Source organism: Delphinapterus leucas, chromosome 2 (assembly GCF_059928025.1).
Source record: "Delphinapterus leucas isolate spDelLeu-1000000601 "Yukka" chromosome 2, BTC_Dleu_Yukka2, whole genome shotgun sequence".
NCBI lineage: Eukaryota > Metazoa > Chordata > Mammalia > Artiodactyla > Monodontidae > Delphinapterus > Delphinapterus leucas.
In genome coordinates, this window is record NC_143130.1 from 149,119,072 (window position 1) to 149,135,182 (window position 16,111).

General features: G+C 38.3%; 1 protein-coding gene across 5 annotated transcripts in view; it reads left to right on the top strand.

The window, feature by feature from the left end:
* The window catches only part of SLC39A9 (solute carrier family 39 member 9), a 49,131-nt gene that overhangs the window by 24,612 nt on the left and 8,408 nt on the right, over positions 1-16,111 (top strand). For 4 of the 5 annotated variants that reach the window (XM_030763394.2, XM_022570267.3, XM_030763395.2 and 1 more), the window contains one exon: positions 9,601-9,795. The exons of the other annotated variant lie outside the window; for it this stretch is intronic. In XM_030763394.2, coding sequence (XP_030619254.1) covers positions 9,601-9,795 — 195 coding nt within the window. The remainder of the gene's footprint in view (positions 1-9,600; positions 9,796-16,111) is intronic. 5 annotated transcript variants of the gene reach the window in all.

Consider the following 16,111-nt stretch of genomic DNA (forward strand, 5'->3'; position numbering starts at 1 on the left):
ATTGAATCTATAGATTAATTTGGGGAGAGTTGACATTTTGAGAATATTGTGCCTTCCAATCCATGAACACAATATATCTCTCCATTTATTTAGGTCTTCTTTGATTTCTTTCATCAGTATTGTAGTTTTTAGCATACAGATCTGCAAATATTTTGTTAGATTTATACCTAAATATTTCATATTTTTGTGCAATTGTAAATGTTACTTTAAAAATGTCAATTTCCGATATTCTAGTATTTAGAAATTTGATAAGCTCCATGTAGCTTGAGCTGCTGTCAGGGCAAAGTGGCAGGAGAAAAGAGAGAACAGAATAACCTGTTTTCCCCCCATACTCTTCAGACCACTGGGGCCCTTTTCCTAGATACTGTGGCCAGAAAGATGGTGTATTTCTTGGGGTTTTAACTGCTGTTGTTACTGCCATGAAGTTCTGCAGCTGGGGCTGCCTTCAAGGCAGGGCTGGGAAAGAAAAGAGAGGGAGAGTAAAAGGAAAAAGAAGGGGAGGGCTTCCCTCCACACCAACACCTCTCAGCAGTCCCTCTTCCTGGTCCTCTGCTAGAAGGACAGGGTTTCTTTTGAAGTTTTTGCTGCCCTCTCTCCTCTTGCTATTGTTTACTCTTAATAGTCTTCAGGTAGTTTTATTTTGTGTGTTTTGTCCAGAGTTTTTGTTGTAATCAGTGTGTGATTGAGACTATAGTGGGTTTACTCCACCTTGGCCAGCACCAGAAGTCCCCATCATTCTTTTTATTTTTTAAAAAATTTATTTTATTTATTTATTTTTGTCTGTGTTGGGTCTTCTTTGCCACGCGCGGGCTTTCTCCAGTTGTGGTGAGCGGGGGCTACTCTTGGTTACGGTGCACAGGCCTCCCATTTGCGGTGGCCTCTCTCCTTGCGGAGCACGGGCTCTAGGCGTGCGGGCTTCAGTAGTTGTGGCACACGGGCTCAGTCGCTCCGCGGCATGTGGGATCTTCCCGCAGCAGGGTTCAAACCCGTGTCCCCTGCGTTGGCAGGCGGACTCCTAACCACTGCGCCACCAGGGAAGCCCTCCCATCATTCTTTTTAAAAAGTAAAATGTTAATATTCCACTTTATTAAATTTTGAGGTAACTCGACCTTGATGTTAGTTTAAACTAAGCTATCTCCAGATTTTCCTCATCTCTCTCTATACTGATAAGTCACATCACTTTAGTTTCTGCTACTTTATCTTTTTCTCCCTCCACCCTTTTCCACTCTTTCTTTATTGTACATCAAACCAACTTTTCTCCAAACTTTGAAAAAGGAGTTTATTTACATGTAACTACAGCCTATGGTTTAGTTCTTCTGTGAACCTTATAATTATGATAATTAACATATTTTTTCAGAGCTCAGTGAACCATGTTAACTAAGTGCTCTGACACTTTAATAAGCATTATTAAATGCGAATTAATGTAAAAAGGAACCTCTCACATACTCTTCTGTATTTATAGCTCTAAAATCACTGGCCTTAGATGATTATCAGCATTTATGTGAGAAAACCATCTTTCTATAGAAACAGAAGGGTTTTCTTGTTTTGTTTTGTTTTTGCGGTACGCAGGCCTCTCACTGTTGTGGCCTCCCCCGTTGCGGAGCACAGGCTCCAGACGCGCAGACTCAGCGGCCATGGCTCACGGGCCTAAGCCACTCTGCGGCATGTGGGATCTTCCCGGACTGGGGCACGAACCCGTGTCCCGTGCATCGGCAGGCAGACTCTCAACCACTGCAGCACCAGGGAAGCCCTAGAAACAGAAGTTTTGAGAACATAGTTTATTGAGTACTGCAGTCCTTGTTACTATGGAGCTAATGTTTGAAACCACCATAATTCTTTGGAACATGAGAATTGATATGTTTAGGAAGGCAGACTGTTGGTCAAAGACCTAAATATAAATGTGTTGTGCTCATAACTGGATGATCATTGAAACTGTTGTGGTCAGAAATAGTTCAGTATAGATTATCCCACTTATTTCTCCAAGAATGCCGTGTGTAAGATTCTTTAGAGAGATACAGTTATCATTTTATGGCTTTCTCTGTCATTTTGCTCTACATTTAAAGTAGAGGGTTAAATCTGCTATTATATTTAATTAACTTTTATCCTATCATTCATTAATAAAAATGGAGCTTTTTAAGGCTCTTGTTATACTTTACTTTCAGGATTCTGAAACATGGATGATCCTGGACTAATACAACCTATCTCATCTACCTCTTATTCTGTCTGCTAAAATGTCTAGTCTCTGCTTTTTCCCTGCCCCTTCCTCTCCCTTCACCCCCAGCATTGTTTTATTGTTCAGTATTGTATCTGACCAGATAATCAGGCCAACTATTTCATATAAGATGTTTAAAAATAAATCTCCCAAATTAATTCCATTTAATGTGCAACTGTGTTCCTAAACATTCAGTGAGCACTTAACCACATACCAGGTATTGTGTGGATATATTGCCTGATCATCACAGCAACCCTCTGAGGTGGATACTATTTTGTAGATGAGGCTTTTGAGCCACAAAGAGGTTAAATAATTTGCCCAAGGAACTCAGCCAGTAAGCGTCAGGACCAGGATTTGAAACACAGGCTGTCTTACTCAGAAGACTACACTTTTTTTTTTCTTAACATCTTTATTGGAGTATAATTGCTTTACAATGGTGTGTTAGTTTCTGTGAAGCCTACACTTTTAATGACACTGTGCTACATGGTGGACTTTGTAAGGAATTTCACATTACCAAAACACTTTATCTGCTAAAGAAATCTGTTTCCTACCTTGTAATGAGATTCTTGTCTTTCAGAAACATGGTAGTATTTTGATAAAAGATTGACTAACATCCCTTTAAAATGTCAGCTTTATACATTTGACTATGGTCAGTTTTCTGTTTTACATCAGAAACAGAATGCATCATTATTAAGAGCTACACCACCCTATTTACTGAAAACACATCAAGTGTAAAGAACTGTCTGTCTTTGCCAGAAAAAGAAAAGTATATAGTAAAAATCTGTGTAGGTTATAAGGTGTGAGTAGAAGTTAAGAAATTTAAAACAACCAGTGAAGGCCAAAAATATAAAAATCAAAACTGGGGATCACCTCAAAAAAAACAAAAAAAAAACCCCAAATTACCTGAAGGTTTGATTCTTAGAATGCTTTGTTCTTTGTACATGTTAATCTGAAGAAGAAGTTCCAACAAATCTGTTCAAAGGGTAAATTGATTCTATTATATTAAATTTAACGTATGTGTCTGTGTCATAGAAAGGCTACATACTATACTGATGGAACTTACTGGAAGGATTCCTATATGAATATCTAGGGAAAGAATTAAGCCCATAATGATTTGCTGAACACTCTGTTAGTGGCACGAGAAATATATGTCTGATGAGCAATATCCAATGATGATACTGGGTTTATATACTCTGCAGTGGGGAATGTGATGTGGAACATGTCTCAGCTAATGAATTACCAACCAGTGCCCTGAGTAAAACAGACACAACGATAACAACCTGAAAGTTCTTTTGAGAATGAGTAACACACGTCCACAACGTAATGTATTTTAATTAAATAGCTTGGTTTTTAAAAAATTTTTATTTTATTGAAGTATAGTTGATTTACAATGTGATGTTAATTTCTGCTGTGCGGCAGAGTGATTCAGTTATACATATATATACATTCTTTTTCATATTCTTTTCCATTATAGTTTATTATAGGATATTGAATATAGTTCCCTGTGCTATACAGGAGGACCTTGTTGTTTATCCATTCTATATATAGTAGTTTGCATCTGCTAATCCCAAACTCCCAATCCATCCCCTGCCCACCCCCCTCCTCCTTGGCAACCACAAGTCTGTTCTCTATGTCTGTGAGTCTGTTTCTGTTTCGTAGATAAGTTCATTTGTGTCATATTTTAGATTCCACATGTAAGTGATATCATATGGTATTTGTCTTTCTCTTTCTGACTCACTTCACTTAGTATGATACTCTCTAGGTCATCCATGTTGCTACAAATGGCATTATTTCATTCTTTTTTATGGCTGAGTAGTATTCCATTGTATATATACACTACATCTTCTTTATCCATTCATCTGTTGATGGACATGTAGGTTGTTTCCATGTCTTGGCTACTGTAAATAGTAAATAGCTGGGTTTTGAGATCTCAGTTTTTGCTAGGTTGAGTTTCATGTCCTAGAGTAGAAGGAAGGACGGATGTGTTAATACTGAATATCTGGATCCCATTACTAATCTGTTTATGTACTAATAAGATCATGGGATTATCACTCACTTTGAAAAGTTTTTTTTGTTTTGTTTTGGCTAATGCTTGCAAATAAAACCAATAATGCCTACCATTCATTGTATATAATCCAGTAAATATTTCATGTTTTTATATAAAGTTAAATTCCACTTAAGTATAAGTAGTCAGTTCTTTTATGGAAAGCTTCAATCAACAGCACACTTATTTCAAGCCATATATATATATGTATGTGAACATGTATATATATATATATATACACATATAAAATAATGTTGCTGACATTTTACTTATTTGCCACAATTTTACATAAAATTAGGTGTTAACGCCTTCAAAATGAGAACGTCAGGAAATTATGTACTTGTATCAGTGAATGCTCAAAAAATGTTGGAACTCTTTCTTTAATTTACCTCCAGCGTATGCAGCACACTTAGATGAGAATCGTCAGTGGCAGCAGAATTTTCCTTGAAAGTAGTTTAGGTTTAGAGAAATATACAACTTATTCAATGCCAATCTGTTTGACAAGATAGGTGACCTGTTTATTCAATATTATTTTAGATCAAAAGCTGGTGATACTAGAAAGTATGACAGTTTTATTGTGATTCATAAACTTGACTCTGAATGCTGTACCAAGAGTTACAAAATTATTTAGATAAAGAAAGCATTGTTAGGATAAGGTATAGAAGGATCTTATACTCATTTAAATTTAAAAATTCTGATATAGTTATACCTTATGAAGGGAAATAATTTTGGCCACCCTTTGAAAGTTGTAATTAGGCTTGACATTTAGTTTCAGAACTATGGACACCACAAAATTAATTATCTTTAAAAATTATTATGCAACTGTTCACAAATAATAGTATGACTAACACCCTTTAATAAGGTGTTAACCCACCTTTGTACCTAAGCTTGCTTTAGCATAACCTTTCACCTAATTTAGCATGTACATCTGTTACCTGTTAAGTCTGGATTTATAAAGAAGCATGTGCATAATTATCTTAAAACGTACAACTAAAAGATTGTATTTTATTTCCATTTAAAAAAATCTTTTTGCTTAGGAAGTAATTAATTGCATAACTTTTGAGATGAAGTGCCACATAAAAAAAATACAGAAGTGAAGGCCATTTTTTTGCCTTCAACATCAATTTGTTGAGTATCTATCTACTCAATTTATGGCCTTATATTGATTGTTATCTGTTCATAGATATACAATATAACCCCTGCCTCCAAGAATTCACAGCTGATGGAAAATGAATAAATTAACAGTCAGTGACAGCAGGGGTTGGCAAACTTTTTCTGTAAAGGGCCAGATAGTAAATATTTTAGGCTTTGTGGGCCATATGGTTTCTGTTGCAGTTACTCAACTCTGCTGTCATAGCATGAAAGCAACCACAGACAGTCCATGAACAAATGAGCATGGCTGTGTTCCAGTGCAAATTTTATTTACAGAGCTAGGCATGAGCCTTTGTCCTGCAGTTTGCTGCTGTCTGAATTATGGTATAGTCATATAAAATCTATGGTAGACACGTACTACTATGCTGTGTGTACATGACTAGAGGAGGACACAGAAAATCTCAAGGAGGAAGGGACTTATGAGCTGAGTCTTGAAAGGCAAGGTGTTATCCAGGAGAAGCAGCATGGAAGGCCCATGGATTCATTAACTCCTGCAGAGTCTAAGCAAAGGCAGAGACAGGAGCCCATTTTGTTAAATATTTAGTGGGTACCTTATGAAAAGATAATCATTCAAATCCTTTCCCATAGCATCTTTCTAAATAGTGTTGAAAATTGTAGTTACCAAAATTCTATGACTGACTTCACATGTGTAGTTTCTTTACATCTATAAATATGAAGAATTGGTTTTGTATGTTAAAACAGAAGCATATCAAAAATTGCCTTGTCTTTAGAGAAAGTCAATTGTTTTACTTCGTTTACTTATTTTACATTCTTGAGGGCACGCTGAGCTATTCTCCCAGCACACAAAGACCTACTTGAAAAGTAATGAGTTCTGCCATTGGTCAGTGGCAGAGCCTAAATGTCAAGCCTAATTACAACCATCTGCCATTGGTCATCAGGGTACTGCATTTTGAGTTTATTAACTTTTCATTGAAATTGCATACAAAAAAGTATACGTCATACACACAAGAAAGTACACATATTGGCAGTATATAGCTCAATGATTTTTCACAAACTGAACACCCTCCTTTTGCCATGAGGCTACATTTTAATTGTCCAACACTACTGATCAAAATTCTTAGACTGCTTCTCTCATAAACTTAATTATTTTTCATCTCTGAGCTTTCAGTAAGTTCTCTGGCTTAAAATCCTTACTGCTAACAATAATTTTGCTTGCATGAAGGGCAGGGTGGGCTCATTCTGTCTGCCCGCCTTTTCCTCCTAGGCCTGTCTAGCATTCCGTTCTCTTTAATGGATCACTGCAGCGTAGGCTTCTGATTTCCAGGAAATACCTTTTATTCCAAAATCATCCATTTCTTCCCCGGAAAGTCTCTCTTTACCTCCAGCAGTGCTTCCAAACTGAAGGTAGCAACTCTGGATCTTGAAATAAATTTAGTAAGTTGGACTTGTGACTGGCATTTAAGAAGAGCACAAAGGAGGGACAAGACAGATGAAGAAATAGAATAGTGCATTGTAACCATTGTAAGGATAAGTATTATTTTTTGCAAATTTTTATTTAGTTTTTCATCTATGTGTATGTTTACTAGATCATGATGTAAAATTTATTTTTTACTAGGGATCATGTCCTTAAAAGTTTAAAAAACATTGTCGTAAGTCTCACGTCAGCAATTTCAAAAACTGCTTAACATTAGCACCATTAACATTAACTGCTGATACTCGTAGAACTTGTTTAAATTAATAAAATGGAAACTGGGGGGCTGGAGGAAGTTTTTTTCTGCCTGTCTCTTGGAGGAGCACTCTGTCTCATTTTAAGATGCCAATGTAACTCAAACAGAGATGTTACAAGAAAAAACATTGCAGACAGATATCCCTCATGAATGTAGATGGCACAGTGCTTTACCAAATATTAGCAAATTGAATACAGCAATATATAGACAGGATAATACATTTTGACCAATTGGAGTCTATCCTAGGAATGCAAATCAGGGGTTGGATTAATATCCAAAAACCATTTTAATTTATTATCTTAATCGAATAAAGTAGAAAAACCATTTGATCATCCTTAACAGGTACAGAAAAGCATAAACATTTGACAGAGTTAAACTCCTAATTCTCAGCAAACTAGGAAAGAACTTCCTTGCTGAGAAAGGGTATATTTGAAAAACCTACAGGTAAGATGCCTAACACTGGGAACAAAACATGGCTGTCTCCTCTCAACCACTTGTACTTAACATTGTACTTGGGGTCTTGGCCAGACGCTAGTCTGAAGTAAGGCCAGAAAAAGAAAGAGGAGGCGTAAAGATTGGCAAGAAGTAAAACTATCTGTTTGCAGATGACACGATCACCTATGTAAAAATGGTTAAAAACTTAAAGCCTCACAATATCAAATGTTGACAATGGAATGGAGCAACTAGTACTCTCAGACATTGCTGTTGGGTCTGTAAAATGGTACAGCCACTTCGGAAAACAGTTTGACAGGTTTTTTTTATAACGTTAAACATACATACACCTGTCAGTTCTGATCCTAGGTATTTACCCAAGGGAAAAGAAAATGTGTATCCACAGAAAGACTTGTACCTGAATGCTCATAGCAGCTTTATTTATAATGGACCAAAATTGGAAGTTACCTAAATGTCTATCAACAGCTGAATGGATAAACAAGTTGTGATATGTCCATACAATGGAACACTACTCAACAAAAAAGAGGAACCAAACTACATGCAAAGCTTAGACAAATCTCAAAATGTTATGCTGAACAAAAGAATCCTTATGCAAAAGAGGATATATTGCATAATTCCATTTATATGAAATCCTAGATCAGGGAAAACTCTGGGGACAAAAAGCTCTTCAGTGCCTGCTTGGGACCAAGAGTGACATATTGACTCCAGGGATGCACAAGAGAACTTTTCTGATATTTTAAAGTACTGTTCCATATCTTGACCTTGGTGGTAGTTACTAGAGTTTTTACATTTGTGAGTTATACCTCAATAAAGTTGATTTAAAAAAAAAGAGAGAGAGATTTAGACATTTTAAAACAAGTAAATGAAATCATTATTAGGGAAAAAACTCTTAAGATTAAAAAATTACTTTGGGAAGATGAAAAGTTTTAGAGATGGATGATGGTTGTAGAATGATGTGAGTGTACTTAAAGCCACAGAATTGTATGCTTAAAAATGGTTAAAATGGTAAGTAAATTTTATGTAATGTGTATTTTACCACATTTTTTAAAAGTTAAAAAAAGGTGTGTAAACAAACAAAAAATCTTTCAAGAATTAGAAAAATACATGTTTTTATTATCTTAAGATGGTATGTGCTTTGTGCTGCTCAAAAATGACTTTTAAAGAATTAAGGCAGGCTCTAAAATATTGCAACAGACTTACGTAATTTCTTTGGTCAAAGATTAAAATGCTTAATCTAATTATAAGCAAGAAATGTGTTTAGTATGTTAGCCTGTATTTATGAAACACAGCAAAGATCAGGATTCTGGCCTTGAAGTGTTTATGTTTTGAGTGTCAAATATGTGAGTATAATAAACTAGCAGTATTACTTAGCCAGGTGTCATTTACTGTAATTCAGAGTATCCCGACAATCATCTTTCTAGAACAGTCATCTTTCTAGAACAATCATCTTTCTAGAAGGAAATGTCTCTTTTAAATTGCTCTGCCCTTTTGGTTTCTAATTAGTGATTGTCCCCTGAGATTTTTTAAAGCTAAAAGTGTTTTATACTCAGTTTGCCCTTTATTTGCAATTTTTATATCAACCTAAGTGTAAAACTAGTTAAATTTGATTGTAATTATTTTCACTGTTACTGTTCTTCATTTGCCTATTTTCATCAAAATAAACCTTACTGTAGTTTCTGGTGAGATTGGTGTGAATTTCTCTAGCCGGAAAGGAAGATCTGGGGATGCTATCTATCCCTTGGGAATATGACTGCTTTCTTGGTGATTTGCTTCCACTTCCTAGGTTTTGGGAATAATAGGCAGTTAAAAGCTCAGCATGCCAAAAGCAGAGGACCCTTGGGAATTTTTTCATCATGAACTTTAAGTTAAGGGAGTTTATGATTGGCTAGATTATAATACAGGAAGTGAATGTCTTTGCAGTATTTTAGAGCTGAGTCAGGAACTGATATTTGCAGTATGTAGAGCTTGAAATACAAAAGAATGGAAGCTTCTACATGAACATGTTTTGAGGGGGAAAACACATTTTCTCTTTACGGTTCATTCTGCTCTAGGGAAACACCACCAAGCGAGTCAAACACAGAATGTGATTGCGTCAGACAAAGCAGAAATACCGGTTGCCCATGAACATGAGCACAGCCATGACCACACACAGCTCCATGCCTACATCGGTGTTTCTCTCGTACTGGGCTTTGTTTTCATGTTGCTGGTGGACCAGATTGGCAGCTCCCATGTGCATTCTACTGACGGTAAGTAGCTCCAAGGTTTTCTGGGCAGTGCAAGACATTTGCATTTTAGGTGATCACAAATGATTGAATAATTCAGTATGTATCAGTGGCCTTATTTAGTGCTAAAACTTTCTCAGGTTCTGGTGAACATTTCATTCATTTGAGAAAGCTAGTGGGTTGCGACATGTGGCACAAGGGAGTGTTTATTATATTATTACCCTGGTTATTTTAAAGCTCATTTGATGGAGGTCTAGGGCAGAAGTTCTTAACCCTTTTTGTGCCATGGAGCCTTTCAGCAGTCTAAAGCCTGTGGCCTTTAGATCAAATCAAAATTCCACTGAGATGCCATTTCTCACCTGTCAGATAGGCAAAAATTCAAAACCTTGGCAGTATACTCTGTTGGCAAAGCTGTGAAGAAACAGGCACTCTCATCTATTGCTGTGGGTGTGCGTAGTGGTACAGCCCCTGTAGTGGAGAATTTACCCTTCAACCCCAAAATCGCACTTCTAGGAATCTGTTCTGATGAATCGGCTCCAATATGAAGATACATACGCACAAGACTAATCGGCGCAGCATTGTTTATCATTGTAAAAACACTTCAACGTCCAGTCATGCAGACTGGTTGAGTGTAGTGTGGTGTGTCCATGTAATGGAGTTCTATGTAGCCATGAAATAGAATAAGGAATCCGATCTCTGTGAACCAATATGGAGAGATTTCCAGGAAATACTGTTAAGTGGGAAAAAAAAAAGCAAAAATAAATTATTATACATCATATATTATGTTTTAAGGGGAAACAAGTATACGTGTATATATTTGCTTATCTTTACAAAAAGGAAACATATGAAGGATCAGCTAGAAAACAAAGTTGATTACTTGTAGGAGTGAGGGCATGGGTGGGATAAGGTAGAAGGGTTTTGGGAGGGCATGACACTTCCCCGGGCATGCCTTTTTGATATAGTTTTGACTTTGGGAAATATGTTAATATTTTCCATATTCAAAATATAAAATGAAATCAACAAAGGATGGGGGAGCTAACTGAAACAGATGAACTATACTTCAAATGAATAACACAGTTACACTGAAGGGGATGTAGAAAAAACTAATTCAAGTAACTTATGAAAGTAGTATTTGACTATATACCTTTAGTGGTGAGTAGAGTTGGGGAAGAAGCGTAAACAGTACTGAACTCTTTTTAATAGGCTTTGCTTTTTGTAATGGTGTGGGCAAAACAGTTCTGAAACTAGTTTAGATATGTTACAAGATTGAGCAAATGAGTAAATGTGTTGCTGTTGGTGGAACCAGAGTCCTCACTGAGGAAGAAGGGACATGCAAATAGGGAATGAGGGAAAGCAAGAAAGAACCCCTACAGGGATGGGTTGGAATCGGAGCTATTGGAATCATGATTTCTAAAACTTGTATGTGTATGTGTACATATACATGTGTGTCTATGTATACATGTATGTATGTCTTAGTTCTGTGTGCAGAGAGGGCCTAGAAGTAAAGACATCCCACTAGCAATGAGCATATCAGGGCTCTTCAGAGAAATGGCTGATTCTAGGACAGGACAGGGTAAGGATAAAATGAGCTTGGAGCATCTAGTGCTCAAAGAAGATGGAAACATGTCACAGGATATAGGAACCAGCTTGAAGGGGCTTCTCTTGGCCAGATCTCAGACAGTTTCTGCACCAAGATAATTAAGAACAGCAATAAAGCGTAAATCATTGAAAAAATGGGAATCAATGGGCACATCCACATGGGAGAAAGATAAAAGGAGAAGGGAGGGCATTTGGTTCCAGCAGAAGCTAAATGCCAGTTGGTAAATGTGCAAGCAGTTGGAGTTGGACAATCATCTTTGCAACCTTCATAGTAAAAATTGGCTCAGGCCAGAATCATCAATGAATGTTAAATCTAGGGGGTATATTTTGATTTGCTTATGAGTTACAAGGGGAAAAAAAGTAACTAAATGAAGAAATCGGACAATACCTTGATCAGATGATCAAAATTAATGTCACTGGTATTCTGCTTTCAGTGTGGGCAGAATGTCCTACCAGACCAGCCTCTGTACAGATAACTGTAAACTTTGGACAGAATTTTGAAAACCACTATCTGAAGACATTGGAGAGTGAGTGACCTAAATGAGGCAAATTCTGGAAGGGAGTCTACACTTGGAACCTATTTTTACTACTTTTAGTTCCTATTTTTACTGCTTTTAGCAGTCAGTGCCTATGGGGTAACTAACTGATAGAAGACAGTCTTTCTGGCCTAAGGAACTGGAGGACAGAGTTCAAGGTACCCAGCCCCTGGAAAGTGAGGGGAGAATCTTAGAAAGGAGAGAGACAGAGAAACTCAGCCCCAAATTCTATGTGTAAACTGCCCAAGTCTCTGGCTAAGCCCTGAACCATGCTTTCTTGGGCAGACTCTAGACGGCTCAGCTAAATGTAAAAGAACCAAACTGAGATTTAGGCAGCTGCCCAGAAGACAGAGTTTGCAGTTTGAGCCAAATCAAGTTATGTAAAGCAAAGCAAAAAATCAACACTCTTTGGAGGAATATAATAGAATCCATAGTATCCACAAGATAACATTTACAACATCCAATATATAATCCAGAATTCACACCACCAGTGAGCAGCAGATGTACATCCTGTGCCTCTAGATGTGATAGCCTGAGGAGCATCACCTATGTAGTATTCCATCCAAGAATGCGTCATCTAAGGACACATCAGACAAATCCAAAAGGAAGGACCACTCTGTTATAAAACAAGAAAGGCGCAGGGAAGGAAATGTATTCTTCAGAGATATCAATGTCACACAAGTCAAAGGCAGAGAAAATGTCCCAGATTAAAGGAGACTAAAGAGATAAAACTAGGTGCAACATATGATCTTAGGCTGGATCCTTCCTGGAAAAGGAAAAATGCCCTGAAAGACATTCTTGGGCAATTGACAAATTAGAATATGCAAGAGAGAGTAGAAAAAAATATCAATGTTAAATTTACTGAAGTTGATAACTTTACTGTGATTATATAAGAAAATATCCTTTATCATCAGAAATACACACTGAAGTATCTAAGTATAAAGAGTTACAATGTATGCAATTTACTCTTAAATGGTACAGAAAAAAAGATATACACAAATATGTGTATTTGTGTAGTGTAGATAGAGAACAAGAGAGCATAAGCCCAAATGATAAAGCAAATGGGGCAAAATGTTGGACAATTAGTCGTTCTGAGAAAAGGGTATATGATTGCTTTTTGAACTATTCTTGCAACTTTTTTTTTTTTAACTAACCAAGTCTTATTTTATGAAATTGATTTTGGAGTAAAAGGTTTTACTTATGTGCTTTATTCCAAACAGCAAATGAGAAGCACCCTCTGTTGGATGGAATCTGACTCCAGCTACATTACATAGTTGTCCATAGTGGCCTTTATGACATTTTTCTTGCAATTCTTGTCAGTTTAAATTTAAAATGCATTTATAGGTGCATTAGTGTCCTGTAGCCCCATACAAAGAATTAAATGTAGTATGTGTTTATTTTTCCTCCTGTTTTGTCTCAGAGGTCACTGTTTTTGCTGGTTTTCATGTATCTGATGACCTCGCTTTACCTATTACCTGCAGGGTTTTATGTATTATTATCAGTAAAAGTTAATTCGTTTATTAAATTTATTCTGAATCAGTCTTTTCCTATAGATTTATAGAAATTGTGTTTTAATTTTAAAACCTCTAATTTTTTTTTTAATTAATTAATTTATTTTTGGGTGTGTTGGGTCTTTGTTTCTGTGCGAGGGCTTTCTCTAGTTGCGGCGAGCGGGGGCCACTCTTCATCGCGGTGCGCGAGCCTCTCACTGTCGCGGCCTCTCTTGTTGCGGAGCACAGGCTCCAGACGCGCAGGCTCAGTAGTTGTGGCTCACGGGCCCAGTTGCTCCGCAGCATGTGGGATCTTCCCAGACCAGGGCTCGAACCCGTGTCCCCTACATTAGCAGGCAGATTCTCAACCACGGCGCCACCAGGGAAGCCCCCCTCTAATTTTTTTTAAGATGCTACTTATAATTAGACCACAAGACTGTGTAAAGAAAAGCCAAAACAAGCTTGTCACACAGTGTAACATGATCGTTCTTTCCAGTTTGGGGTGATATTGAAATATCTGTTGTCTCAGAGTGATTAGGGGCTTTAGCTTCCCTTCTTGCAGTGTTTTAATTAGAAGATAATTTTTTTTTTTTTTTTTTTTTTTGCGGTACGCGGGCCTCTCACTGTTGTGGCCTCTCCCGTTGCGGAGCACAGGCTCCGGACCCGCAGGCTCATTGGCCATGGCTCATGGGCGCAGCCGCTCCGCGGCACGTGGGATCCTCCCGGACCGGGGCACGAACCCGTGTCCCCTGCATCGGCAGGCGGACTCTCAACCACTGCGCCACCAGGGGAGCCCTAGAAGATAAATTTTGTTAGTAAAAAAGATAAAGATACTTTACTTGTGCATGCTTTTTCCATTGTAAACCATTCCTTCAGTGGGCTAGACCCCTCAAAAGATTAAATTCCTTTCAATTTACTTGACTAATGTCCATCTGTCATTTCACCTGGCATTTTGATGTCCATGTCTTTGAACTTTACATTGTTTGGACATTATTTACTTGTTTATATATTTCTTTCTTTTTTTTTTTTTTTGCGGTATGCGGACCTCTCACTGTTGTGGCCTCTCCCGTTGCGGAGCATAGGCTCCGGACGCGCAGGCTCAGCGGCCATGGCTCATGGGCGCAGCCGCTCCGCGGCATGTGGGATCCTCCCGGACCGGGGCACGAACCCGTGTCCCCTGCATCGGCAGGCGGACTCTCAACCACTGCGCCACCAGGGGAGCCCTAGAAGATAAATTTTGTTAGTAAAAAAGATAAAGATACTTTACTTGTGCATGCTTTTTCCATTGTAAACCATTCCTTCAGTGGGCTATATATTTCTTATAATACCTGTAATACAGATAAATACTTTTTTAAATCTCCAACAAGGATTTATTAAGCAACTGTTGGGTGACCAGTGCTATGCTACATTCTATAAGACAAATAAAAAAATGGAAAGAAGTATAAAATTTAATTCTGTATAGTTCACAGTCAATTGGGAGGGACATATTTAAGTGAAAACAGTTTTGTATATCTAAGGTGGAATACAGAAGAAACCTTGAAGTAGCATGTAGAGACTGTGCATAGAGCTGTACATTTCTAGGCAAGGGGAGAGTTGTTCTAAGCTGGAATTAATCTTTGATTCTTTCGCAGAGTAAGCGGTCCTAGAATTAAGACTTTGAACAACGTCTTGGTTTTGGATTGATGAGCTGGGCAGTTTAGTACATGCCAAGAATTAGGGGTGAGGAGATTTGGGGAAAGGAGAATGAGACAGTTTTTGTTAGAGGGTGTTACAGAAACTGGTTTAACTGGACTGGACAGTAAGAAATAAGATGATACCAGTTGAGGACTTCCCTGGTGGCACAGTGGTTAAGAATCTGCCTGCCAGGGCTTCCCTGGTGGCGCAGTGGTTGAGAGTCCGCCTGCCGATGCAGGAGACATGGGTTTGTGCCCCGGTCCTGGAAGATCCCACATGTCGCGGAGCGGCTGGGCCCGTGAGTCATGGTCGCTGAGCCTGCGCGTCCGAAGCCTGTGCTCCGCAACGGGAGAGGCCACAACAGTGAGAGGCCCGCGTACCGCAAAAAAAAAAAAAAAAAAAGAATCTGCCTGCCAGTGCAGGAGACACGGGTTCGAGCCCTGGTCTGGGAAGATCCCACATGCCACGGAGCAACGAAGCCCATGCGCCACAGCTACTGAGCCTGTGCTCTAGAACCTGCGAGCCACAACTACTGAAACCCGCATGCCTAAAGCCTGTGCTCTGCAACAAAGAGAAGCCACCACAGTGAGAAGCCTGCGCACTGCAATGAAGAGTAGTCCCCGCTCTCTCAACTAGAGAAAGCCCGTGAGCAGCAACAAAGACCCAATGCAGCCAAAAATAAATAAATTTATTTAAAAAAAAAAAGATGATACCAGTTGATAGAGGGCTCAAGACCTACTTAACAGAGCAGTTTGGACTGAATTTGAAAAGCAACAGATTCTTAACTGACCCATCACAAGGGTGGTGATTCAGAAAGATGAATCCGACAAGGATGTGTAAGATGAATTAGGTTAGGGAGAAATGAGAATAAGGGGAGACAATCAGATGGGAGCCTACTGCTAATTTAGGTTTGAGGTGATGAAAATTTAGGTTAGGATGGTGGCAACAAAATGGAGAAAGGCAAATGTGAACGACATTTTGATGTTAGAATACAGATAAAGTTGCAGGAGGCTGGGGAGGGGGAGGGGGTAGGCAATGACA